At 40.1% G+C, this 27000-nt stretch overlaps 1 protein-coding gene, 1 long non-coding RNA gene and 1 pseudogene across 4 annotated transcripts; all 3 read right to left on the reverse strand.

Moving 5' to 3' along the window:
- Positions 1 to 3632: 3632 nt before the first annotated feature.
- Positions 3633 to 4208, reverse strand: LOC147335116 (uncharacterized). Its single transcript, XR_015128599.1, has 3 exons — positions 3961 to 4208; positions 3772 to 3884; positions 3633 to 3686 (listed from the first exon to the last, which is right to left on the reverse strand). It is a non-coding gene; the product is annotated as an uncharacterized LOC147335116 (long non-coding RNA).
- A 1657-nt stretch (positions 4209 to 5865) lies between these two features.
- LOC147335117 (low affinity immunoglobulin gamma Fc region receptor II-like) lies at positions 5866 to 13885 on the reverse strand. 2 transcript variants are annotated; one of them, XM_086276201.1, is made up of 4 exons: positions 13646 to 13885; positions 7677 to 7943; positions 7333 to 7596; positions 5866 to 6064 (listed from the first exon to the last, which is right to left on the reverse strand). In XM_086276201.1, the coding sequence occupies exons 1-4, from the start codon at positions 13674 to 13676 to the stop codon at positions 5958 to 5960; spliced, it is 669 nt and encodes a 222-aa protein (XP_086132327.1). In that variant the 5' UTR covers positions 13677 to 13885; the 3' UTR covers positions 5866 to 5957. The 2 variants fall into 2 exon arrangements, with proteins under 2 accessions (XP_086132327.1, XP_086132319.1); XM_086276193.1 differs by lacking the exon at positions 13646 to 13885 and having other exon boundaries at positions 7677 to 7986.
- A 3389-nt stretch (positions 13886 to 17274) lies between these two features.
- LOC147335118 (butyrophilin subfamily 2 member A2-like) lies at positions 17275 to 24008 on the reverse strand (annotated as a pseudogene). The gene is made up of 6 exons (XR_015128600.1): positions 23240 to 24008; positions 21508 to 21845; positions 20884 to 21097; positions 20616 to 20680; positions 20308 to 20424; positions 17275 to 17955 (listed from the first exon to the last, which is right to left on the reverse strand). The product of XR_015128600.1 is annotated as a butyrophilin subfamily 2 member A2-like (transcript).
- Between the last annotated feature and the right edge of the window lie 2992 nt (positions 24009 to 27000).

The following is a 27000-nucleotide window of genomic DNA, read 5'->3' on the forward strand; positions in this document are numbered from 1 at the left end:
ACTTGCCTAAGATTTCCAGACGTTCTCCATTGACCGAACGAGCTGGCACAGAGGATGCTACCATAGGCCGTTTTTTCAAAGCTGGATGAGCGTTTCGAAAATCTTCACTCACAAGGGAGACAAAGGAACCAGAGTCAATTAGAGCACACACTTCAATGCCCTCGACAATAGCCAAGACGTTAGAGGAGACTGAGCCATCAGATTCTGAGGGGAACTGGGGGATGTGGTTTTGGGGCCCTGATACTGTAGCTGATGTTTGCCCCTCAACAGCAGCTAATGAAAGTTTCCCTGTGGGCCGGAGGTGAAATGTGCAGGCCTTTCCGGGGACTGGAAACGAACACCGGTCCTACTGTAGGACGCAGCATCTCTAGCTCTACGTGGAGCAGGACTGGGACTGCGTCGGTATCTGTTATTGTCAGGGTAATTGTACCTGGAATACTGGGGGGGCTGTTGGGAAGGGTATGTGCGTTGATCGTGTTTCTCACATTTGTCCCACTCATTGAACCTCTGGGGAACAGGGGAAGAAGGACGTTCACGGTGAGACTCTGGATCACGATGATAATGCCTCTCAGGCGAGCAATAGTCTCTGGAATGTTGTCTGGCATGATAAGGCGACGGGGACGCACTGCTGGTGCTGTACTGAACATTGGAAGAGGAGGATCTATCACGACTGGAGTCCAAACGTTGGGCAAGGTAACTCTGTTTCTCCCGTAACTGCTGTATTTCATGTTTCAGGCCGGTTACAGTAAGCGTGAGCTACTCAACCGCTTGAAGAAGTTTAGCATCAGTAGGCTGAGGACGTATCATAGCAACCTGTTCTGAAGACGGAATATGAGAGGATCCTGCAGCTGTAAGTTGCAATGCTGCCCGTGCTCTCTCACAACGGCTGGCAATGCGCAGGGCTCCGTCGAGATCCTCTGCACCCATCTCATGAATCTTAGATTGCAAGGTGGGGTCCAACCCAGCAACAAAACGGCGAAATTTTTCACCTTCCAAGGCATTGTGGTCATAGTTAGGGAAAGCTTCAAGCACAAGACGGGTAATATCCGCGCTGTACACATCTAAACTTTCACCTGGTTTCCGGGGGCGAGCATTCACATGTGTCTGGAAGAATGGCAGAGAATATTTTGGACCGAAAACCTCTTTCAGCTTATCCTTCACTAGATCATAGTCTTTCTGGGCTGATGAAGGCAAACTGTCCCAGTACAAAAATGCAGCATCTGCTAGACGAGTAGGCAGAACAGAGGACATCACAGTTGGCAAATCTACCTCAGGTGGAGTCATAGCTTGCACTGCCACTTCAAAGCGACGAGACCAACTAGTAAAAGATTCAGTCCCATCTCCTTTAAAAACAGGTGGAAGATCTATTGTCAGGGCACTGGAAACGGTATGGTGGGCGGGAGCAGCAACAGTCCGTATTGCATCCACTGACCTCGAATGTGGCACAGGAGAAGAGCGCAGCTCATGCACAGATTCACTCTCGTCAGCCGACATGTTCCCAACAAATATCCAGCTCAAAAAAAAAATCACAAAAATTACAAAAACAGAGAGAAAAGCTGCAACAATCCTTACTATCTCCAAAAATTATTACTATTATTATTTTCAGTTCATCAGCTGTTCACAGAGAGGGATAAATCCCAGCGGGAAAAAAAAACGATCTTATCCGCAGCTTGGGAGTAAAACTCACCAAATACACAGATCCATCAAGAAAATAAATCCCACCGCTGCCACCAGATGTAACGTGAGGGTTCACTAGATGGTTGGGAATCTCTCTGAATAATTAGGTACAGCAAGACGGAGACGGATAACTTTTTAGCAGCCTCTTTACTTTTAGCACACTGCAACAATAACCCACACTTCCTGTGTGCCGCCCTCATGAGTACTTCACTGGCCTCTCAGAAGCCAGGAAATCTTATACTCAGATCAAAACAGGGAAAACAACCAGGTAGATATAACACATACTTATTACTGGTTTGAACATGCATGTCTAAACATTCAAACATGTAAACATGTAAATATCAAAACACGTAACCACCAAATACATAACTAGCTTTATAACCTTTGTAAACACCTCTTTGTATATCAAAGTAGATTTAAATTTACTTCTACACTTTACACTAGCATCACAAAACTCTAATCAAGTTAAGTTCAACCAGGCACCGAGGTTAACAAACAAAATTCAATGCCATGAACAGAGTTGAGTGATCAAAGTTCAAAGAGGGAGGCAAGAAGGAAGCATGTTCACTCCTAAGCAGCAGACACAGAGCCACAGGTGCATACAATCAACCACTCATTGCTTCCTGGAGCACCACCGGATCCCAGGCAGTCAAGTGTCTATTAGCAGGGCTGCACATAAGTGGTCCGCAGGTGCGCATGCGCTGTCAAAATAAAAGACGCACACCAGATAAGAAGTTGCAATGTGTGTTTGCGTCCATATAAAAGGCACTGTTTTTGTCCGCTAGAGTGGGATTTTCACGGCATATTCTGCACCACATCTCTGTGCGTTCATCATTTGTTTGAAGCCAGCTCACCTCCTGCAACCACTTTTCCGAGAATACGTGCTTCTTTTGTGGTTCGGACTCCTTCTGACATTTCTTTGGAGGTGGAGGAAGGAGCAATTACCAAAGTAATTGCTTAAAGGAGCTTCTTGACATCTTTAAGAGTTCTAAACAAACGTCTGTCCTCCTCCAGAAAATCTTATGTACGCAAACATGCGTTGCAACTTATTATTTGTTGCGCGTCTTTTATTTTGACAGCGCATGCGCACCTGCGGACCACTTATGTGCAGCCCTGTCTATGAGGGTTGACACACTGCAAACTGCATACAGGGCCCTATTTCAGGAAGCCGGTTTAGAAAACTCAGAGTGAAAAACGATACTCAGGGTTGAGTAACCCCAAACTGTCCAACTCGGAATATTCGGTTTCAGAAAGGCTGATAACAATTAGTTCAATCAACGCGGAGTTGCTTTAACCCCAAGTTAGGCGCGTGCACAAGGATACATAAAGCCCTGATTAGTGGAGCACAGATTAAGCGAGTCACCATGGAGACGGAGGGAAAGAAGGCGCGGTCAATGTATTTTACAGCGCTTGACGCCGAAATTCTGATGGCAGCATATGCCGATAACATGCAAATTTTGCAGAAAAAAAGTAACACAGCCTCAGCTGCAAAAAAAAGGGAGCATGCATGGCAAAACATAGCCGACAGAGTCAATGCTTGAGTGTTAATTTAAACATTGATCTAGGGATTTCCACCCATTTAACACGTTATTTTATTATATTTTATTTTTTATTTTATACATTTTATTTTGTGATGATGTGAGCACAGGTGCAACCCAACAGGCCCCAAACGTTCCTGGCAGCAAGTAAAAATGAAATATAAAAATATAGTCCAAACAGGTAAGGTGTAATTGTATTATGAGCCACAGTGCTTGGTCTGTTTGTCCCATGTAAATCAATTGCAGTTAGAGGCTACATTAATTTTCTTTCTGTAAGCACTTATTGAAATTATCTGAGCACATTATAAGTACATATTTGCTTACTCTGTATGCTCAAATGTGACCCGTTATAGCCAACAGAAAAAAAGCGGAGGCCCGAAAAACAGGTGGGGGTCCTCCACCACCACCACTCACAGAGCCTGGCCACTTGGCTTCCACATTTGTGATAATGTTGGCAGCATCACATATGATCTTCACAGTGCAGAGAACACAAATTAGCATCCATTACTATAATGAAATAATTTGTTAGTTTGAAATGCTACAGGGAACTATGTACCTGCACATTAATGCTGTGGAAAGACTTCCTGTTCACATAGCCTCCTTCATTTACTGAAGGAGCAATGACTGGAATGTGAGTGCCATCTATACAGCCAATCACGCCTGGGAACCCTGAAAATAAATGTAAAATTTAAGTAGTAGTTCAAGTATCACCACATCATAAATTAAGTTTTGTTCATCCTGTTACCTGCAATTTTGTGGAATCCCTCTTTGATAAATCTTGTGGGTCTATGACCGGGGAACACCACAGACGAGTACAGGAGACGTTTCAGTGCAACTGTAACATTCCTGACTGCCCGACAGACGGTAGCCTTGGAAACGTGCTCAGCGTCACCAATATTATACAGAAAGCTCCCGTTTGCAAAAAACCGAAGTGCAATACAAATAATATGTACAGAACTGAGAGGATGTCCGCGATGTGTCTTATGAGCAATATTAGGCCTGAGGATGTTCTTCAAATAAATTATAGATTGTGCTGAAAAACGGTAACGTTCACACAGAAAATCATCAGGAAATGATAAAATGTCCAAACGCGCTCTAATCACTCTCTCCCGGCGGAGAGCCCTGCAGACAATTTGGGCTTCAACATCTACTGGCTCTTCAAGGAAGGGGCACGCCATGTCTGACACTTCCTACAGTCAGGTTTCCGACAAAGGGGCGGAGAAGGTCAGGGTTAGTTGTAGTAAACCTGCTAGGGGGCAGGTTAGCTTCACGGAGTGTGTCGTCATAGTGACTCACTCAGAATTAATCTAAACTCGCTTTGTGAAACTGAAAACCCAGAGTTTTCGTTAACTCAGGGTATACTTACTCAGTTTTTCCACTAAACCGGCTTCCTGAAACAGGGCCCAGGAGGGCTGGCACAGATCTCCAGCTAGCCAATCATTATTGAGTCCTGGCACTATTGGATTTGCTTGAAGAGAAAAGCGGTCTCACTCCCTCAAGGCCCAGGGCCATAACAATTATTATTATTATTATTATCACCCAAGTTTGAATGGTGATTACCTAAAAAATGAGTGAGCACTGAGAAACATTTCTTTTTGTCACCTGTCAACAATGTAAACATGCTGATACCCTGAGTTACAGGCAGAGAGCTTCATCGTACATTGAACGTTATTTTTAATTATTCCTGAAAAGTTAGTTTTGAACAGACATTTGGCTGCAAATCAAGGCAGCATCTATGTAACTTAATAGTCATTAACACATTTATCCTCTATACGAGTTTGATCCTTTTTGATTTCTTATAAAAATACTTCACCCAGATTTAAAATGCCTTTTTAAAACCTAAAGTGTATTTTCCTACAGAAAACACAAAATGCACTCTGTGATGCTCCAGTTGTAATTTATTAGAACCACAATAACATATTAAATGGTTTACAAAACACTATAGAGGGTAGTTACTGTCATATAGTTTAACATGGGCTGCATGATGATACGGTGATTAGCACCACGGCCTCACAGGAAGACGGTCCTGGGTGTGAATCCATCAGTTTCCTGGTCTTCGGTATGAAGATTGTATCTTCTCACAGTGCTGGTGTGGGTTCTCTCCAGGCACTCCAGTTGTCATTTATTAGAACCATATTAATGTGTTAAATGGTTTACAAAACACTATAGAAGGTAGTTACAGTCATATAGTAACAAGGACGGAATAATGATATGGTTTTCTCAACACGGCCTCACAGGAAAACGGTCCTGGGTGTGAATCCATCAGTTGCCTGGTGTTCTAAGTGGAGTTTGCATCTTCTCCCAGTGGGTTTTCCAGCTTCCACCCACAATTCAAAGATATGCTAGGTTACTTGGTTGTTCTCAGATCTGTCTCTCACCAGTTCTGGCAATTTGTCCATAGCTCCTCTCACCCTATGACAGCTGGGATAGGCTCCAGCTCTAGCTCAGCTGCAAAAACTGATGGCTGGATGGTTAAATACTTGTCTTATGAGTACATGTTTAACACCATTACATACACAGACTCCATAGCTGTTGGTGAACGCATCCTTAAACATTTTTACTGCATCTTATCTCAGATGTTCCTAAATTCTTTGTTTTTTCTTTGCGATTAATTTCCAGCATTTTCAAATAAAAAGCGAAACATCATGGCTGTACAAATATAAAGATATATTTCAATATATGAGGGCAATGATATGAAAGAGGTCACATCACACTCATTTTCTCAGGTTTTCTACCATTAGCTCAGCGTATGAGTACATTTGCACCCAGTGTAATAATCACAGTGTAGAAGAGTTTCACCAGAATAGCACCAATCAGTCCAGGCACAGATACTGATGGCTGAGCTCTGACTGTAAGGAAGACAGAACAAAATAACAGAGTTGGCATAGAAAGTACCAAAAATACAGGCAGAATAAATGGCTGAAAGGCAACAATAAAGGAAGGAAATCAAACAATACACATTAGAATCAATTAAGTAACCGACAGGGAAAGCCAAAGCAGAAATACAGGGCACAGGAGCTTAAAAGCTCTTGGACTTTATATATGTATTTCTCATATTTACCTTCTAATTAAGTATGTGCAGATGAGATGTGTGAATCAGAGCAGTACTGCACAGGCAGTATAAAAGATGGATACAGCCTCAAGGTCTAATATGCAAGTATGTTAAACCTTCATTCTTTTAATGGCCAGCAGGTGGAGACTCCTGTGACTGGAAAGAGACTTCCAATGCTATAGAAGTCTAGGGGAAGTTCCCTCACTCTGTGACCTCTTTAAACCTTTTTCTGTTGACTTGCTTGGCTCAGCCACGAATTTCTAGTCATAATAAATAAAATATGAAGTTCCTTTAGTAAATTATGGCCTTTATTGAAATCAGAATGAAGGATTATCCAAGTAATGCTCACTCATGAATTAATTACCAGTCATAAGTTCTTGAACAATGAATATGCATTGGACACCTCTTCCCTTATCATGTCCATTTCAAAGTGGTAAAGCACTCAATTTGAGGTTTCATAAGAGTACTTCACTAAGTAATGAGTGGTGCAGAATGGCTACATCCACTTTTTATACTGTTTATATTTTTTTGGCCATGCAATGTGCATGTGTGTGACTGCATTTTAAATAGTTCCAATTCAGCATTCAATACAGCGCCAAATCACAACAACAGCTACCTAAAAGCATTTTATATTGTAAGGCAAAGACCCTACAGTAATACAAAGAAAACAGTGAAAACCCCAACAATCATATGACCCCCTATGAGCAAGCACTTTGGCGACAGAGGGAGAGAAAAACTTTCTTTTAACAGGAAGAAACCTCCAGCAAAACTATGCTCAGGGAGGGGCGGGGCCATCTGCTGTCTGTTGCGACCATTTGGGGTGAGAGGAGGAAGACAGGACTGCCTCAATAAGGATTTTATGCTTCACCAGTTAGAAAATAACAAAATCTTTTGAATATATGTCAATCAATCCTCAGTGACTAGTTTAAATAGGTGAAATTAGTTAATGCATTGCTTTTGGAGCACAATGAATATGTCAAAGGACAGACTGGGTGTATTTTATTGATTATGTATCACGTCTACCACATTTCTCCTCAAAACAGATGTCTTGTTGCCTGAACCCACCTTTGCCTTTGACAGCCATCCAACTCTGTGCTGACTGTCCTTTTGTTGGGTGTTCACACTTGTAGAAACCTTCATCAGATAAGGACACAGCTGAGAAAGTGAGGTTTCCTGCAGGCTGAGTACTGATTAAATGTCCGTCTTTGTAGAAGTTAGCAGAGAAATTAGAAGTCGCCTTGCTCTCTTCATCGTACTTGTAATAGCAGAGAAGTATCACTGTTTCATCTTCTGTCACAGGAAGCGCAGGGCTTTCCAGGATGACTCCATCTGAAAATCAAACCGTGCTATGACTCCTCAGCTGTATATCAGATAAAAAGTCTAAAACATCAAATAATAAAGAGCATTACATTTGACTGTGATGTTGATAGTCTCACTGCATTCCCCTCGATCAGACTCACACCAGTATGTTCCAGTGTCTGATGCATAGGTGTCCACAATAGTGCATGACGTCTGATTTGACACTCCCCAACCCGAGATACATGACTCAGCAGTTTTAGAGGAGGTGTTTCTCTTCAGAGTCCAATTTCCAGAGTTGTCTGTCCCTTCACAGCTCAGCGTGATCGTCTCGTACCAAAAGAACTGAGATCGGTCAGGATGGATGCTCAGCATAGCAGCTGGGGTTCGAAACATGAAATAAAAAGAAGAGGAAAAAAGCATCAGGCTGAGTTTTGGTCCTTTTAAAACATGCAAGTCTGCAGACTTGTGGTAAGCCCCAGACACACAGGTCTGGAGACCCCATGGCAAGCATTGGTTGATAGAGAAAAACATGTTCTTCAACATTAAACCACCTAGTGAATGACAACTGTTGCGAAATCAGTTTTACCCCGGTTCTTTTTATTCCTCGAGCATCCAGAGACGGACTCAGTAGTCATTTTCACAAAAACTTTATTCATCTTTATTTATCCTCATTTAAGCATGCATTCTTCTAGAAGGGAAGACTTGCCAGGCCGGTGCCCCTCTGCAAAATCTTCACTCATTTGTCCGTGAAACAGTTTTGTAGGAGCGACCCTATCATAAAACCCCCCACGGTGTGCTGCAAACTCTGTGTCTGTGTCTATGTGCACGAGCACGTGAATGCCTGTGTGTGCGCGTATCCGTGTGTGTGTAAGTGCACGTGAGTGAGTGTATGCGTGTACCTGTGTGTATGTGTGAATGCACGTGAGTGAGTGTGCGTGTGGATGTGTGTGCGTAACAGTTAAAACACTATGTGCGTATATCTCTATGTACGTACCTTCCTGAGGGTCATAAAAGTCCACCTCCCTTCCAAACCAAAGTTATTTAGTTACAAACTTTGAGACTTCCACCCAGGCATGCCCTGAGGAATTTCCACTCAGCATTAACTCCTCTTTGTCTTACTTACACAGTTCAACTGGGGGAGGGTCTCCTAAAATCTACTCCTAAGTTCATGACACAGTCAGGCCTTTATTTATATCCAAGGCAGTGTCTCACAATTCTATATCCTATCTAACACATTCCTAAACTCTAAAATAAGCTAAACATTCCTACACAACCTGATTTTCAGTTATTTCAGAGCCATTGCTAAAAGTTTGATTTCCAAGCAATTTTACTCTGTTTTGTACATTTGATAGAATAGAATAGAATAGAATTCAACTTTATTGTCATTGCACATGCACAGGTACAGGGCAACGAAATGCAGTTTGCATCCATCCAGAAGTGCTTTAGTGATATAGATATATTACAATATATAGTAGCAATAGTATAGATATGTGAGTATATTACAGAAATGGGTCTATTATGGTATGTTATAATCAGAATCAGAATCAGAAAGGGGTTTATTGCCAAATGTTGAGCAGGTTTACAACATTAGGAAATTGCTGCGGTGCTTCAGTGCAAACATACTGTCAGATAGCGCTTAAATAGACATGAAAAAATAAAAATAAAAATAAGAATTAAAAGTGCTACGTAGAAAGATATATAATGTACACGGTATGAAGTATGTTGTGAATATAGATAATATATTTCCTAACAGTGCATTAAACTGTACCCTTCCCTTCTTTTTCAGTTCAATTTCAGCTCTATTGAAACTGGCTTGCAGCTGTTTTTACCATGAGACATGAAGACAGGACAAAACTGCCCACAACTGCCAAGCCTGGAGGCCCTCTGGTGACCTCAAACAGGAAAAAGAAAACCAGGTTTTTGAAAATGTCACAGCACACAAACCAGAGAGGTGCTCATCTAACAAGGCAAACTGAAAACAATCTTGAGTGCATATATAATGTGTTCATTGTTTAGTGTTCTGATGTGTTTCCTTCATCTAACTGTTTTAATGCTCATGGACAAAAAAATGATCACAAATCCACAAAAGATTAAGACCATATCACCGCATCATATCAATCTATTACTTGTAAGTCCATGACATCTGTGTATAAAATAATAATAACAATGATAATAATAGGAACGTCTCAAATTAGGACATGGACCAAAGCAAAGGCCACAGATGGAGTACACCCGCAAGAGTGCACACTGTTTGAGGTTAATGACAGAGGGGGTTTGGACTCTGTTACTGAGTGAACAGAGCGTTGGAAACTCTTACGTATTAAGAGACTCTGCTCTGTTTGTGTGATCTGCGACTTCATGGCTGAGTTGCTGTTGTTCCACTTTGTAATAATATCACTTTCAGTTGATCATGGAATATCTAGGAGGGAAGAAATTCCACGAATGGACTTTAGTCATACCACGCTCAGTGTTTCAGTGACCTCTTTAGAACGACTCAATCTTTTGTAAGTGTTTGTAATGCCGGACTGAAAGGGTGCTCAGTTTTATACAGCTGTGTAAATGCAACTTAAAACACCTGTATTCAAAGATTACAGCTGTGGGCCAATACTGTCGTCCATATAACATACGATCACTAGGCAACTGTTTTACTACTGCCAGCTTGAGCTTGTAGGGCGATGCTTCAGTTTATCCATTTAAGCTCCATGCAGGCAAATGATTACACAAAACATCATCCTGTCCCTCCTGTATATTATGGAGCCCCCCAGGGGACATGGGAGAAAAAAAAAATTAGGGCGAAAAAAAAAAATTAAGACGGACTTTTGTGAGATCTCGCAAAAGTATTGCGAGCACTCGCAAAAGTATTGCGAGATCTCGCAAAAGTATTGCGAGCGCTCGCAAAAGTTGAATTCCAACAATGGCGGCAGCTACTTAGTTGTAATATTGCTCTTTCTGGGTCACAAAATACACTTTTAAGATATTTTGAGGCGTGAATGTAGTTGTGTAAACGTCAGATACCTGCTCGGTTTACAAGACATCACATATTTGCAAAAGTGCTCCGACGTTTTTGGAGATCTGACACCCACTTGCTCGAAGCTAACGGGAGGTCGAGACCTACTACAGCCGGGAGGAACACAGCTTTCCCGGCACATCGTGCCTCGACCTCCCGGTCGGCTTCGAGCTGGCGGCCTCCGAAGAATGCGGCTAAAACTTTTGCGAGCTCTCGCAATACTTTTGCGAGAGCTCGCAAAAGTCCGTCTTAATTTTTTTTTTTTCCTCCCTAATTTTTTTTTCTCCCATGTCCCCTGCGGGGCTCCGTAGTATATCACCAATATGTTGGAAAGCAGCAACATTTTAATCTCGTGTAGAGGCTAAAATACATTAAACAGAGTCTAATTAAAGCTGAAAATGGCAGATACAGAATGAAAACATTTGGCCTCCAGACCTTGTGTGGACCTTTTACTTTGTGGACCTTTTAACACCCGTCTCGTCTCTCTCTATGGACATTTCCCTCAAGAACTGAAAGAAACCCCTGTGCTTTTACCAAGACCCCTCAATGCGTACCTTAACTCATGTGTAAATAAAGATTATAATACTTTGATACAACTCTCTATCAGCTCAGCATTTGGGTCTGTTTTTGCTTACTGGCCTTACAGTCTTGAAAAATATTACATCCCTACCTTCATTGTAGTAGGATTTCAGAAATGTAGAGCAATTTTAACCCTCACATGCACACACTCGCACATAAACACAAACACACACACTCGCACAAACATAGAGTGGATAATTAGTTTTATTTCTTAAACTGTTTACTCTGTTTAGTTATACATTTGATAATATATTTCCTAACAGTGCATTAAACTGTACCCTTCCCTTCTTTTTCAGTTCAATTTCAACTCTATTGAAACTGGTTTGCAGCTGTTTTTACCATGAGACATGAAGACAGGACAAAACTGCCCACAACTGCCAAGCCTGGAGGCCCTCTGGTGACCTCAAACAGGAAATAGAAAACCAGGTTTTTGAAAATGCCAGAGCACACAAACCAGAGAGGTGCTCATCTAACAAGGCAACCTGAAAAATGAAAACAATCTTCAGTGCGTAGATAATATGTTCATGGTTTAGTGTTCTGATGTGTTTCCTTCTCCTAACTGTTTTAACCTGAAATCTGAAAACAATCTTTGGTGTATCTATAACGTGTTCATGGCATGCCTGATGCACTGGGATCCAGATACACTTGAGTCCTAATTATAGTCAATTCAGTTAAGTCAAGACAAAATCTTCAAGATTACTCCATCAAAGTAACAATTGATATAGATGTCTCTAATAATAAGAAAAATTCATGATCTCTGGAAGATGACTGTACTTCAACAAAGTGCAACAAAGCTGCCTCTCTATGCTGAGACTGTTGAAGTCCTGTGTAGATGAGCAGACATTTCCTCTCCAGTTTCCTTCATCTAACAATTTTACTGTTTGTGAACAAAACAATAACCAGAAATCCACATGAACGTGAACACCAAATCTCCACATAACATCATTCTGTTGTTGAACTAGTGGCAGAAAATAAAAAATAAAAAATAAATGAATAAACCGCTATTTGGAAAAAGGTTTTGTATTTAATCCAAATCATCTAAAAATTTAAAATCTTCCAAAAAACAAACACACAAAAAAATGTCCAGAACTTTATTTTTCTTGGTCTCAGAAGGATTTTCACAACAACACCCTTGTGATGCTTGATAATATAGAGACCCTACGATGTCACGGTCCCCGTGTCTCTCTGGTTGGCCCACGCTGGCTACAGGTTTTGTTGTTGTTAGTTTTAGTTTTTTGTCTCTCCTCCTCCTCTCTGCCTGGGTGGAGCTCATTACGGGCTCTCACTCTTGGCCCACGCACCCCTGTGGATGGTGTCCACCTGCGGCTGATCTGGCTGATTTCCCCAGCTGCTATTTAAGGCAGTGGCACAGAGCAGCTCACCGCTGGAACGTCGAACCACCTGAGTTCGTGCTCGCGGCATATTCAAAGAAGAATCGCTTACACGTGTTTTATGTTGTGGAACTAACCTTTGACCTTCTGTCTGTAGATTCTGGACCGAATCACCGGACCTGTCCAAGTGGGGCAGTGTGTGGAGTGTTGGAGCGAGTGCGGCTGAAGAGGAGTGCGTGTGTGCGGAGGAGCGGTGGCGGTGACTGAGTGGAAGAGGAAGCGTGTGTGTGGATTCCCCCCCCCTTCTCTCCCTGGAGCCCTGGACCCCCTCCCAACTCACTGTACATATATTTTGCACTAAGGTGATCCCTATTGTAAATAAATCCCCTTTTGTTTCCTTGAAAGAACTGTCTGCGCGTGGGTCCGTTCAGTAGCCATGACATACGATATTAGTAAGTGAATTCCAAATACCTTAAAATCTCCTTTGAACAAGTACTTTAAGGATAATGTGGGAAGAAAGAAGTCCCTTTTACAAGAGACAATATAACTCAAGGGTGTTAAAATATATAATTATGTTGTTTTCACGATATACATAATGAATAGTGTGTTTATCTTGGCATTGGTACCATTGTTGGCAGATCACAGAGAGTCCATGCAGGTTGCAAAAAGGAACTAACCGGACTTTGTCCACTGCTGATATGTTGACATGTTGCAGTAGGAAAACCATTTGTGTACTTTGCCAACTTGGGTTTGTAGTGCGACGCTTCTGTTTAACAATTTAAGCTCGCAGCACAGTAAAATTATCATGCAAAACATCATTCTGTCCATGCAATATATCACGAGTACGTCCGAAAACAGCAACGTGGAAGTGAGTAAATGAAAGTGAAATTAAAATACAGCAAATCACATTTTTAGCTTGTGACGAGCCGAACATAAATCAAAACCTAATAACTCTGGAAAAAATGGGAGAAATTTAAAGCAGAATGTGTGAGGAAGCAGCCTCTCATCAAGTTGTACTTTGTAGGACAAAGAAGTAATCGTATTTTCTTTGAGATCTTTGGAGAAACATACACCTAATAAAACCTTCAAATGTCCTGCAAGCTCAGGAATTCTTTCAATTACAGCTGAATTAAAAACAACTAAAAAAGTAACATTTACTCACAGATAATCAGACACGTTGAAGAGATCTCCATTGTGCTTTGGTGCTCTTTTCTTTCTTAGAAACTTTTCAGCAGCTCTCTGACTTGCAGGAAGTTATTAGGGTCGCACAGATGATTAGGTGTTGGTGGGCTCTGCAAAAAAAATCCTCATATTCCAAATGTCAGATCAACATTGTGAGCACATGCAGGGGGCTTCTATTTTCCACCCCCTGTGGTCTCTGTCTGCAGAATGCAGTGCTGTTTGGTTTCCCCCTCCAAACACTTATCCTTCTCATGAATTTACACCCCCACCATTTCACACCTACCCCTCTGAAGCGGCTTCATGCCGTGCACTTGAGCATGACAGGAAATGAGACACCCTTCAGTAAGTGGAAAAAAGTGTAAAGTCTCTTTTTTACACTCTTTTAGAAGTTAAAGCAAGCCTATGAAATCTTCTTTAATTGAATCCTCTTTTTGTTTTCGTCAGAAGACCAAATTAATTCAATAATAATAATTTAATAATTCACAAAGACAGGGCGCCTCCAGAATTTTTTCATACGGGGCCACTAAAAATATTGTGGTCGTGCCTCCAAAACAGAATTTTAATTTTTATGTTGTTGTCAAATATAGGTTGCTTGAAAAGTATGGCAAAAAGGAGAGAGAATTATAGGTTTATATGCCTAGTTAATATCCTGCTATTACAGCTGATATCACTGAAAATAGGCACGTATGAAAACCAAATAATATTTTGAGTCATAATAATCTGTTTTAACAATAACAAGTGCATGTTTCAGCTCATTGTAGTGTGTCTTCATCTCTCTTGTGCTCTTGTGTGTGTGTGTGTGGGGGGGGGGGGGGGGGTGCAATGATTCAGAGGAAGATTCACTGGGAAATCACTACGCAAAGTATCATTCTGACTCACCGCTATGAATCACAGCTGTGTTAAGAAAAAGTCACAATGCTTCAGCAAGTGAAGCTGAAGCGAAAAACTTCAAATCACAGCACACTCAATGATAGCTGTCAACTTATCAGGTACATAAAGAAGCAGTGATGCAGAGTCTTGTGTATTTAATTAATCCACCAAAGACTCTTTTAAGATCCACGTGTTTGACTTCATCTGTATCGACAACAGGCAACCAGTAACGATCCTACAATTCCTGAAAGCTGTGCACTGCTGCCCTCTGCTGGTGTTTACTGATCCTACCAAAACCTATGCCAGATCAGCCAATCCCTCCGTCTGTTCAGTGTGTAGGGTTGCTCTGGGCCATATCTCTCTCTCTTTCCTAAACCTAACCAAGTAGGAAATAAAAGAACGTACCAAGTGGGGAGGTAGTGGGGAACAGGTGCAAAGCAGCACATACTCCCCCCCAATATTTTGGTTATTTGTCCGTCCTCCTAACCCTGTGGCCTCTGTGGTCTGAAAACAGAATACATGTGAAGAAGTCTGGTTCCCTCTCAGATCAAAGGAATTAACAATGTCGTGATTGGAGGCAATAAGACGCATGGTTCTCCTGCACGAACAGCTTTTGTTGAACTGTAGCAGCAGTGTACGTGGCTATCATCAATTTTCTCAAAACATATACACATACAGTATTCTAGCGACCTCTAGTGGTCGCCCCCATGGTAGCCTTACTAGGACAACATAAACAGATTTCACAACAAACAATAGGATTTCTTTTATTCTGTTTCTGGTGTTTCCTCAAGGTTGGTTTACAAGGACTCAGAGGAAAATGGTTTAGAAGGGAATCCAGAGAAGACCACTAAACACAGTAAACAGTGCTTAATGTTGTTGAAGACATAAATAGGGATTAAACTAATAGTTAAAAGGTTAAGAGACAAAAAAAAAAAAAGACAATTCATAAGTTATGGAATCACAGTTCAGTTCATGTTTTTAAACAAGGTTAAAAAAAAAAAAAAAAAAAAAAAGGCGTATCAATCCATTCACTTATCCTCCTCAGGGTCAGAATTGAACTCAGGACCTCCTTGCTGTGTGGCAACAGTGCTAACCACCGTGCCAACCACCGTGCCACCGTGCTATCCTTGCATGTTTATTATGTCTTTAGTTACTGGTTCAGTGGTTTTCTCACTACACTTTGCGGCATTACTTTATGATACAACTAGGTGGTGCAAAGTGCACAGGAGAAACATAAACTCTCTTTGAGGCAAACTGTAAACAAGCTGATGATCTGTGCCTCTTTATTTTAATACACAGGTGGGTTATTAGTCCTTAAATGACGTAGAAACAATAAGCCTGTTGTGAACATGTCAAAGGAAAGTATAACTTATAAACTCAGTAATGTCGAAGTATTGTGAGTAGAATGAAACAATAACGCCAACGTGGTCGTGCTAGGCTAATGGACTTGATGCTAGCAGGTAAAGCTTCAAGTGCAGTAGCGATGCTAATGAAGTACAAAAAGTATTCGTGACAGTAAAGTTAATCAGGCTCATGAATGTTTTCAGTTGTGTTTTCTATGTTTTGTTGAGGTAAGAGGAGATGCAAATGCTGTAACCAATATGCAAATGCTTCACTAATGAATGGTTATTTGTTAGTCGCTTGCTGTGAGTTATAGTATATTGTATTTAGTGATGCAAGTGATATGTGTGTGTGTAACCTGAACAAAGGCGGAGGTGATATGGCCAATGTGGCCCAATGTTCAGATATTGTTATGATGGTCACTGTCTATAGTCACTAAGATTATTCATGTACTTCCTGACAGTGTATTGACATCTGTCATTATTAAGAAGTGCAATAAACAGTGGCGGGCAGACAAGCTACAGTGTGTAGTTTTGGATCCTCATCCTAATCCTTAAGCTGCAGGTTTCCAGTTATTTTCATTTTGTTCTGTAGTTCATTTCTTGTTTTGCAGTTTGAGAGGGTTAGACATCTATAAATATTGTAACATGACAATGCTGTGAAGAAAAGGAGAAGGAAGAAAAAAAATACAAAAAACTGGACTTGTTTTAAATACTTTAACTGTTTTGTTTTCTTCCTCCAGCTGTGAAAATATGGGTCAGAAACAAGGTCTGTTTTATTAAATGTGGACAAAAACAGTTTTAAAAAGCCAAAATAGTTTATTCTTAAGGCTCATTTTACACAACCAGAAAATAAAAAGAACTATATAATAAACCTGTAAAAACTCCATAACAAATATTATTGAAAATCACAAAATCACAATCTTAAGGTAGTTCAAAGTGGAATAAAGTTAGCTTTAAAGCTTCCAAGTTTCAAGGGTCTGATAAATGGTAAAGCTGATGTTGATATGTAGGATTAGCAGTAAGAAGACCTTACACAGCCCTCCCAGTAAAATCACAGAAACAACTGTGCAAAAAAGAACAACATGAGAAAAGTGCAAAATAACAAAACAAGAAAGTTCTTGTTGTTGTTTTTAGGGAGTTGAAGAAACAAAAAATAAGGAAAAAGCTTATTTCAAAAGTCCCGTTAGCTTGATTATTAAAGAATCATAAAATAATACATCTACCTCTAACCTACCATCTGTGTTGGAGGTTTATCTTGACGAGCGCTCAGGCAGCATCATACTGACACACCAAGATAACCATGTGAAGATAATAGTTATTCAGTGCTACTAGTGAGTCAGAAAATGATACCATATATTAACATGAAAGCATTTACTTACTACTACTTTTTAGACTATGTGTTATGGAATATATTAAAAATGGACTGTATCCAGCCGTCTCTGCTGAATGATTAAACATGACTGAAAAATCAGTCAACAGAAAGTAAAACTCGAACTGCATGACCGACTCTCCTTTGACTGTCAGCTGACATCAGCATTTTACTTTCTTTTTGTCCAGTTGTAAAAGTTGCCACATCCTCGTATTTCAGTTCCACTCTAGATCGAGATGAGCGGCTCTGCTTCTGGAGAGTGCGTATGTCTGCGCTGAGGCCGTGCAGTGCTTCCACGACGCGCGTTTGAGACAAAAGGAAGCTCTTTTGAGTGTGAAGGAGAAGTGGAAAACACATCGTCGCTGTTTGTTGAAAGAGCAGAATTGCTGTCTTGACTGCTTCTCTGCGTCTGGGAGCTGGCTGCTGCATATTGTGTTGAACCGGCAGGTTCTGAATCTCCTCCTGTGGTCTTTGATAATCTGTCAGAGTTTGGACGGCTGCTGCTGCTTGAAGTCTCTGGTTTGAGGTTGTTGTTGCTTTGAGGAGACTTTTGTCTTGATGGATTACTGGGATTTAAGATACCTGGTGAGGATGTGGAGTCATTTGATGACTCGCTGGGGGGGGCGTCCGGACTGGGTGTGCTTTCATTCATCTCATTCGGTAGCTGGTGGATGCTCTCTCCATTAACACTCGGTTTCTGTCCTCCAACTGTAGAAACACACACACAAAAGAAGAAAAGACACACAGTTAGCATTTTGTTTTCCTGACATTTCCCTGTTTCTATTACAAAGCGGAAAAGAAAACATAGTATACCTGATATACATGAATGCACTAACCTTAAGCATTAGGTAAGGCAGCTGCTAATATCCTTCAGTGGCTAATTTATAGCATGTTATTTAAGCTTATTTACTCTATCTGCAGTTGCTGCTTCTTCTGCAAGCTATCTTGCAGCTTGCAGACCGCCTACATGTGAGTTCCTGCATTTCGTGTTATGTCTCTGCTGTCTTTCCCTGCCTGTTCACATAAATGCATAAAAGGATGAGGACATCAGAGTAGCCATGCAAACAAATAAATAAATGCCCCCAAATAAAAATAACTTTCCTTTAATTAAAGCAGTCGCAGTTGAACTACCACTGCTGTATGCCTCTGTTGTCCACATTAAAGCCTGCACATTACTGCATCTTTTTACCATAATTTCAGTGTTAATTCCCTGAATTTCATAGCAAATCCAGGTTCTACTTCACTTGAGTGACCCCATATTTTGGGATTTGCTCTGATTAACAAGGTTATTTTAATGAACGAAAGCTGCTTTGAGCTGTGTCTTTATCAGTGAGGGCCGGTGATGGGAAACATCGGCGTTACTAATGGCGTTACTTTTTTCGGTAACGAGTAATCTAACTAATTACTATTCCTATTGTTACAACGCCGTTACCGTTACTAACAGGAAAATGCGGTCCGTTACTATTTTTCAACAAACAGACAGTTGAAGCTGTGTTCAGCTTACCACATCTTATATCAGTTGCACGGAAGTAACAGGCTACGTAAGTAATCTGGACGCAACAGCTTTAAGCAGCTGCGCGCTCCCGCGGACGATAATCACGATCACTGTCTAGCACAACACCTGGAGCTCGGGGCAAAACAATCACATGAGTGCTGCTGTTTGACTGAGGAAGAATAAAGTAGTCGTGGTAAGCCAATCACATGACCACTTAAAGACAAAGCAACAAGGTGATATATACCAGTTTTTAAATTGTGTCGGCAGGCCAAACAAGGCAAAGTAAATATTTTTTAAAGGTGAAATGTGGGGAAAATCCAAAGTAGTTAAAAATGGCCAATTATACCCTGGACCCCAGAGGGTTAAATGTTTTTTAGTAGTAACGCAATAGTTACTTTTCAAGTAATTAATTACTTTTAGAATATTGTAACTCAGTTACTAACTCAGTTACCTTTTTGAAGAAGTAACTAGTAACTATAACACTGGTGAGGGCACAGTTCCATTTTCTTTTGTGTGTGTAAAATTTGGAAAACTCCAACTGTAAGATATAAGCATTTTAGTTACAATAGCATTCATCTTTATTTGAACCCAACAAAAATGCTTTGGGGGCAATTATGAGACAATTTGCTATTGTGTCAGCAATTTGACATTAAAATTACTTACTTACAAATAACTATTTAAATATTTTAGACAGTATCAAGGTTCTTATTTATAACGGTACGAAAATGCTGCTTCTCCTTGACTCATTTGATGTTTAACTTATAAATTTCTGGACTCTTCAAACAAAACAAAAGCTCTGATGCCATCACAGTGGGCTTTGAAAACTGCTTTTCGAAGCTGCTGATAGCCAGCATTTTTTCCTTGTGTCCTCTCACCAGCAACTTGTGGGTTCTTGTGTTATTGCTGTGTCTGAATGCCAGAAGGTGGGTCCTGTTTACATGATTTTGTGTAAGTCAAATGCTTTTGCGTGTATTTGTTCCCTCGTGACTATGCTAATGCTATCTTACGCTAACACGCTATGTAAGCTACTAAGCTAGTTAATGCTAATTATAAACCTTGTGTAATTGTTAAAGTTGTTATACACGTGAGTGTTGAATACAGTTTCCATCTGGAATCTCTGTGCTAGAATTATGTTTGGACGTGTTGAATGTTTGACGCACACAGTACTGATAGTTGCTTCATGTGCCATTACTACAGACCACAGCTGAATATATCTGCTAAACTTGGAAGCTCCGTGTTCTCCAACCATACCTTGCCACGCTAAAGCAGCTAAACTTCTGGAGACAACATTCTATCCATTTTATAAATTGTCTAATTAATTAGCAAATAATTAGAAGTAGTTAAAAACAAAGGCATACTAGGTGTGAATGTGTGAATGAAAGTGAGTGCGAATGGTTGTCTGTCCCTGTGTGTTGGCCCTGCGACAGACTGGCGACCTGTCCAGGGTGTACCCCGCCTCTCGCCCTATGACAGCTGGGATAGGCTCCAGCGCCCCCCGCGACCCTGAAAAGGATAAGCGGAAGCGAATGGATGGATGGATGGATGGATGGCACAAAATGACTTACCGGAGGAGCAACAGCGCTTGACAATAAAGTATACGAGTGCACAGGTGATTGTGACTAAAAGGATCGTCACTGCAACGCTGATTACGATGTTTAGAGTGCAGGATCTCAGGTATTCATCTGAAATGATTAAAAAAAGAGATTTAATGAGAAAATCAAGATCATTTTACACAAAGAGACACTGGCATTTATTTTTTGAAGGTGCTTTTTGATGCACTTTTATTCTGCAAAATGTAACATTTAGAATAATTACAAAAGAATAATGAAATCTAAGTTTTATGCAGTCCAGCTGATTCAGGTGTTAAGCTTACCCGGTATGTAAAACTCTGAGTCCCTAATCTGGTTTATCTCAGGCTGCTGGACTCTGCAGATGACCCTGTGATTAAAAAGACACACCTTTAGGTTTCAGTCACAGTTTTGTCCTGGAAAAAGAAAACTGATGTGCACTTTTTGTCATAGCTTATGCATGACTGCACTAATGCAGTGACTTGATATCACATTCCCATTTGGATGAAGTAAATGACACAGATAAAATGAGATCTGAGGTCTTGAACTTTAGGCATTAAAATGATATTAAACCTGTTGGTAGCAGTATGCAAAGTCACTCTTCTTGTAACTGTCAGACACCCTGGGGAGTTTCCATCTCTCTTTGGGTCTTCAGCACTGATCTCATTTCCCTGATTGTCAAGAAATGTAATCCTAGGCTCAGGGAACCAGCACTTGGCCTCACACTGCAGAGTCAGTCCTCCTCCAACACCAGGAACAACATAGAGTTTCGGCTCAGAAACGGCACCTGTAAAAACAAGAATTATTCAGGGTGTGGCCTTTGAACCTTCCAGCAAACATTATTACAAAAATTTTCACTGTGGAAAATACTTTAATGTCAAATATTATCTGAGGTTTGTGGATCAAAGAAATCATTAAAGAATCTGCATGTTCTCCTAAGAACATTTGGCAAAGATGATTGGGAAAAATCTGCAGATAATTGGTTACCTTTGCTTAGAATAAAGAATAGAAAGGAGAAAACCTCAGACTATTTCATTAAATAATAAATCATTTAATCTGACATTCACAGTAAAATCTGTGCACTCCTCACACCCTCCTCGGAGTCTTTAGGGAAACCTAAACCAAAATGTGAGGCTTGTGCTGATCTCCAAAGTGGAGGAAAGGATAAATACAGTACTGCACTTTGAGTTAACGTACCTACAAACAGCTCCAGCCTTGTGATGACTTTCTTTTTCCTGTTCCTCCGAATTGCACATAGCTTCCACTGTCATTTAGCTGCACATTGGATATCACCATTGACAGGTTTCCGTCGTGAAGTTTGTGCATGATGAGGTTTGTTCTGTACTGAAAGACTGGATTCTTCATCTCGAAGGTCTCACATCCATCCCGGTACAGGAAGGCAGTGTTTGGAAACAGACCCTCTTTAGTCCACTCCACTGTTGGCACCTCACTGTTGATGGTGGTGATGCAGGGCAGGAGGATAGTTTCACCGACAAAGGCAACGATCTTTGGTCCAGTATCCACTAACATTATTCCTGTGAATAAAAAAAAAAAAACAGAATATGTGTGGCAACTAATTACTGTGTTTTTCCTACAGTCAAAGAACTGGATCTACTAATATAGTTTGCATGTGCAGCAACAGTATTTCTCAATGCTATAGAACTCAAAATGCCCACGTTAACAACATTAAAACAAGTTAAAACATTTGTTTACAGCTTGATAGACAAACCAGCTTTAGCCTCTGTAGATGGTACATCTCTACATGACAACAGCAGGAGTGATTTTTTTTTTTAAATGTATTTATTATTATCACTCATTGAAATTTTGTTGAGGTTTAACTTTTGCAGTTGAGCCTACTTCGATGGGTCTGCCAACACTGGCAGCTATTTCCAATAGGCTAGGACTCAGTTGAAGTAATTGTATAAAGAAGACCTCTTGGCTTCTTTTAGGGCATTTATCCCTCAAATACCTATTGTGTAATACAGTTTATTGATGCAGTTTGCTAAACAGAATGCTAGCATTTAGCATTTATTTAGCAATCAAATTTGGTCAAATCTGGCTCCAAAAATACAACATTGTTTACAGGCGTAAACATTAAAGCTTTGAAAGCCCAAAAGCAAACAGTGGGATGATTTTTCTCCCAGAATAATGGATGCCATTATTATATCAAAACATGAAACTGCTTGGTACCTGTACACTTCTCCTCCATTCCTCAGGCAAACTGTCTAAAATAATCTGGTCTTCTGTACCTGCACAGGTATATCAGCTCGACTAACCACCTTTCATTCTTCATATTCTCTCCCCCCCCCCCCCCCCCCCCCCCATGTCCTCAGATTTACAACCTTTTTTGTTTCTTAAAAATGAAAGTCAAGCCATTAACTGTAAAAACCTGCTAGGCATATCACTTTTTACACAAATATTACCAGAAACCATGAAACAGTGTGGATGTGTTTTCAGTTCTGCCTGATTGAAACCACCTCAAACACACAGTCAATAGAAGTTGAAACAAGTAGTGAGAGCAGTAATGACTACAGTCATATCTAAGAGGTGCAGCAGCAGAACAGCTGAGATAATCCATCCACAATATAAGTTTAGTCATTGATATACTGCTGCATGAGCTGGGCTGTAGTCACATCGTAAGGATGTAAAAACTGAGCTTTAAAATGAACAGTGGTAATAAAAACATAGGGTGACAGTGATCACCGACTTTTTCAGATTAAATAAAACAAGATACAAAGAATTAACCATTAACCGTGTAGTCCACTGTATATGAGCATATAAATGGACAACGGGCAGAGGCAGCTACTACACTGATATTCTCTCCATTTCAGCTGATTTTATAACAAATATATTGTCGTGTGATCTGCACAGTAATTCGTGGGAAAGTCACGCGACACAAAACACTCCCACGGGACTGTAGAAATCCTACCTCTACAAGAAGATAGGACCACAGCGAGAAGGAACGCAAGGACGTGCGTGGCCGAAGCACAGAAAAACGACCTGCCGGATCCACGGGTGTGAAATAAGGACTGAAAAAGGACCCAAACTCTGTTAACCTGCTCCATGCTTCCTCTCTAGAGGGCAGCCTGAGGCATAATGATGTGCAACAGTTCCAACTGTAGTATCTCATTCACAAAACAGGAAGTGGGTGGGTTCATGACGGTGTGAATGTCATCATGCACTCTTGTTTTGTTTTTTAATGTATTTGTAGTTTAGGAGATCATAGTCATTGTGCTCTCTTAAACTACACCCAGATAAGATTCAAATGCAGTACAAGATAAATCTGGCTAAATGAAAACAAACTCAAAAAAGACAATAAGGTCTGCTGCTTCAAGTCAAACAGTGAGTGAGTGAACTGAAAGTGCTTCCTTTCATCATGCCAAACAATACAAACAGCTACAAAAGTAGTTTTGTAATGCTGAATGTGCTGAAACTGACAACTTGTTATCATAGATTGTAATTTTCTAATTCACATCACATTTCATATGAAACCCTTTGGGAAATCGTCCAGTGTCTCAAAAAAAAAAAAAAAAAAAAGCTAAAAGGAATATCTTAAAGACACAAACCCCCAAATTTAAGACACAAAAAGGTCGCCCAGCAGATGATGTAGACAGGATTAACACATTCACACAAATCTTTGCTCTTTGTTGCTCTTTGTCATGCTGAATAGTGGTACTGACACGTACTAGTCCTCGGCTTCCTTCCTTTCCCTTAGCATAAAGTCTGCAAACAAATATAACTCAAAGCAACAACAAAAGGATGTACAGCACAGCCACAAACCACATCCACATTGTAAGTAGTCATCTAATGTCTTTGATATTAGACAAAGACATTAGATGACTTTGAGGTCTGGTCTCCTATATAAAATTAACAGGGCACATGTCCCTCAAAGAAACTATTAACCAGAACAACTAGAACCAATTATTGAGCTGCTGATTAAAAAGTATAATATTTGTAGATGTAACCAGAAAGCCTTAAAAAATCTCAAGATTAAATCAGGAGGCCGATGAGAACATAACGCTATCATATTATTTATCACAACATTAACAGCACTTAAGGAAATCCTGTGTGGTCATGTGAGGCAGATTTCTCAAACTTGTCACACAGCATGAGTCACATGCATGCAGAACACAAACACATCTTGCAAACCTTTTTAAGTTTTTCAAGAGGACTGAGTGACAGTTATGGGAACATCAGTTAAAAAAAGGAGAAGAAGAAACACAACCACAATTTATTTTTAGTACAAAAAAGGGATACAAAGGAATCATCACCTGATAGCTTGTGCTTTTAAAATAACCTTACTGTTAATCTTTACCACAATTTTTACAGTAAATGCCATGAAACTTTTGGTAAACCTACAAAAAAACAAAAGCCAAGAAACATGCTTTGTTACTGTGCATTGCATGAAGTCATGCTAAGTTACTGTAATTTTGAAGCTCTGGTCATTTCCTGTTTACACTCAAACAACAGCAGTACAGTCATTTGACAGCTCATATCAGTCAGTGCATTTCAAGATGAAGTCTACAGAAAATTTGTGTGTGAGAAGTAACTCATGTAGTAGCACTTTATGTTATTTGCTGACAATATAGCCCGTGTGATTATGTTCACATCTGAATCTGTTAATAAAGGAAATATGACTGAATACAACAACTTTAACATTCATATTGTTGTATTTTATGCTATCGATACAAACCAAATGATTCATCCAGATAAGATATCAGTGATCTCAATAAAATGTGGCTACTGATTCTATTAAAGTGAAAGTGCTCATTACACGGACACACTTCTTTACGTCTCTAGGGATGGGTATTGATAAGATTTTCACGATTCCGATTCCATTTTTGATTCTGTTTAATGATTCGATTCTTTATCGATTCTTTTTAAAAAAGGAGAACACTAAGGTCGATTAGCTTAGAACTTTGCTTTATATCTTCTCTTTGAACAAGATAGAAATTTAGGAGTAACATGGCCTTACAAACCCAACAGTGAGATCTTAAGAGATCCAGCCTACGGCTCTTCCATGGGGTGTCAAAGGGGCCCCAGGAAAAAAAATTGTAAATGTAAAATAATAAAATAAATATTCTTCTGTAGCAATAACAAAGTATAACATAAATTATTCTGTAGCAATTACACAAGAATATCCAGTAATGTCCTGCCTACAATTAAACACGTTCACTTTAAATCGGGGCATCTGCTGTGGCAAATGGGTGCAAGCCTTTGACCACAAACTTAGTCACTGCTCGGTGACATTCGTCTATCCTGGCCTGAAAGGAGACGCTACCGGTAGACTGCAGCGAGAACTGCCAGCATCTGAGCCAGACTCTGTCTGTCTCTCTCATCACGGTCACCTAAATGCACAGTAATGGCAGGTTTTGTAATAAGGCAGATCGCGCTAACATAATATGCACTGTTAGTTGATTATTTACCTGCCGCATTAACGGGAGAGGACGTGCAAACTTTACCGCTGCTGCTGGGTTGAGATTCACGAGTCTGGAGCGGAATTATATTCTTCATTTCCGGTTAATACTTGTACAGCTGCTGTTATTGTGTATATATTTATTTATATTTAGATTCCTTCATACATTCTTATATAGTTCTATATTGTGTATTGTGTATTTTGTTGTACAGTTATTTTATTTTCAACTTTAATTTATATATTTATCTTTATCTTATTCTTCCCAGTTAAATTTACCCTTCATTCTAATTTGTGTTGTACAGTTATTTCATTTTTAACCTTAATTTATATTTTATTCCTTCCTAGTTAAATTTACCCTTTTTAATTTTTCATATTTATTTCCTATCTTATTCATAGCCTTTTCCTTTTTTGTTCTCTTTAGGTCACGAGCAGTTGTCCAAGCATTTCACTACATATCGTACTGTGTATGACTGTGTACGTGACAAATAAATTTGAATTTGATTTGAATTTGAATTAAAAACACGACATTCATTTAAGGTCATCACGTGTTTTTTGCATATTCGTAGTGTTTCCTCCCTTAAATGAAATATCTACTTTGCAAGTATTGCAAGTTGTCCTGTTGTCATCCGTTCTCGTAAAGTAAAACCAAACTTTTGAGTGTTTGAGCCGCTTAGGTACCATGTTTCCTGCCGGGTAAATGACGCTCCGCAATGTGGTGACGTCATTCGGGGCGACTGGAATCGATAAGGGAATGTTTGCAAAAATGTCAAACAATTCCAAGGAACTGAAACAGTGGGAACCGGTTCTCAACAAGAACCGGGTTTCGATACCCATCCCTAGTCTCTAGCCTGTTATACCTTTGCTGTGCATTTTCATTTTTCATTATTTTCCTTTGCAATGCTGAATATGGTAAAAGTGGCAACTTTATGTGTTAACAGAGACTGTGTTTTGTTTTGTTTTTTAGAGCACATTATAAGAAGAGACTCCTGTGTCTTCTCAACTATACAAAAGGTCACAAAAGGTCCACCCAACAGATGATGTAGACAGCATTAACACAGTCAGATAAAAAATGTCAAAGCAACAACAACAGACCTTTGCTTTTTGTTGTTTCATTCTGGACTGTGGTGCTGACACTCACCAGCCCTCGGCCTCCTTCCTTCTGCTTAGCGTACACCCTCAGGGCGCTGGAATTTGGGTGAAACCCTCCATGCACGGTCAGGAGTTTTCTTGTCTTGATGTTTCTGGCATTTATCTCCTCATTTGGCCAACTTATT

Source organism: Aulonocara sp. 'chitande type north' Nkhata Bay, linkage group LG3, assembly GCF_057382095.1.
Source record: "Aulonocara sp. 'chitande type north' Nkhata Bay isolate Kocher_YH1m ecotype deep benthic linkage group LG3, A_spYH_male_GT1.1, whole genome shotgun sequence".
NCBI classification, from domain to species: domain Eukaryota; kingdom Metazoa; phylum Chordata; class Actinopteri; order Cichliformes; family Cichlidae; genus Aulonocara; species Aulonocara sp. 'chitande type north' Nkhata Bay.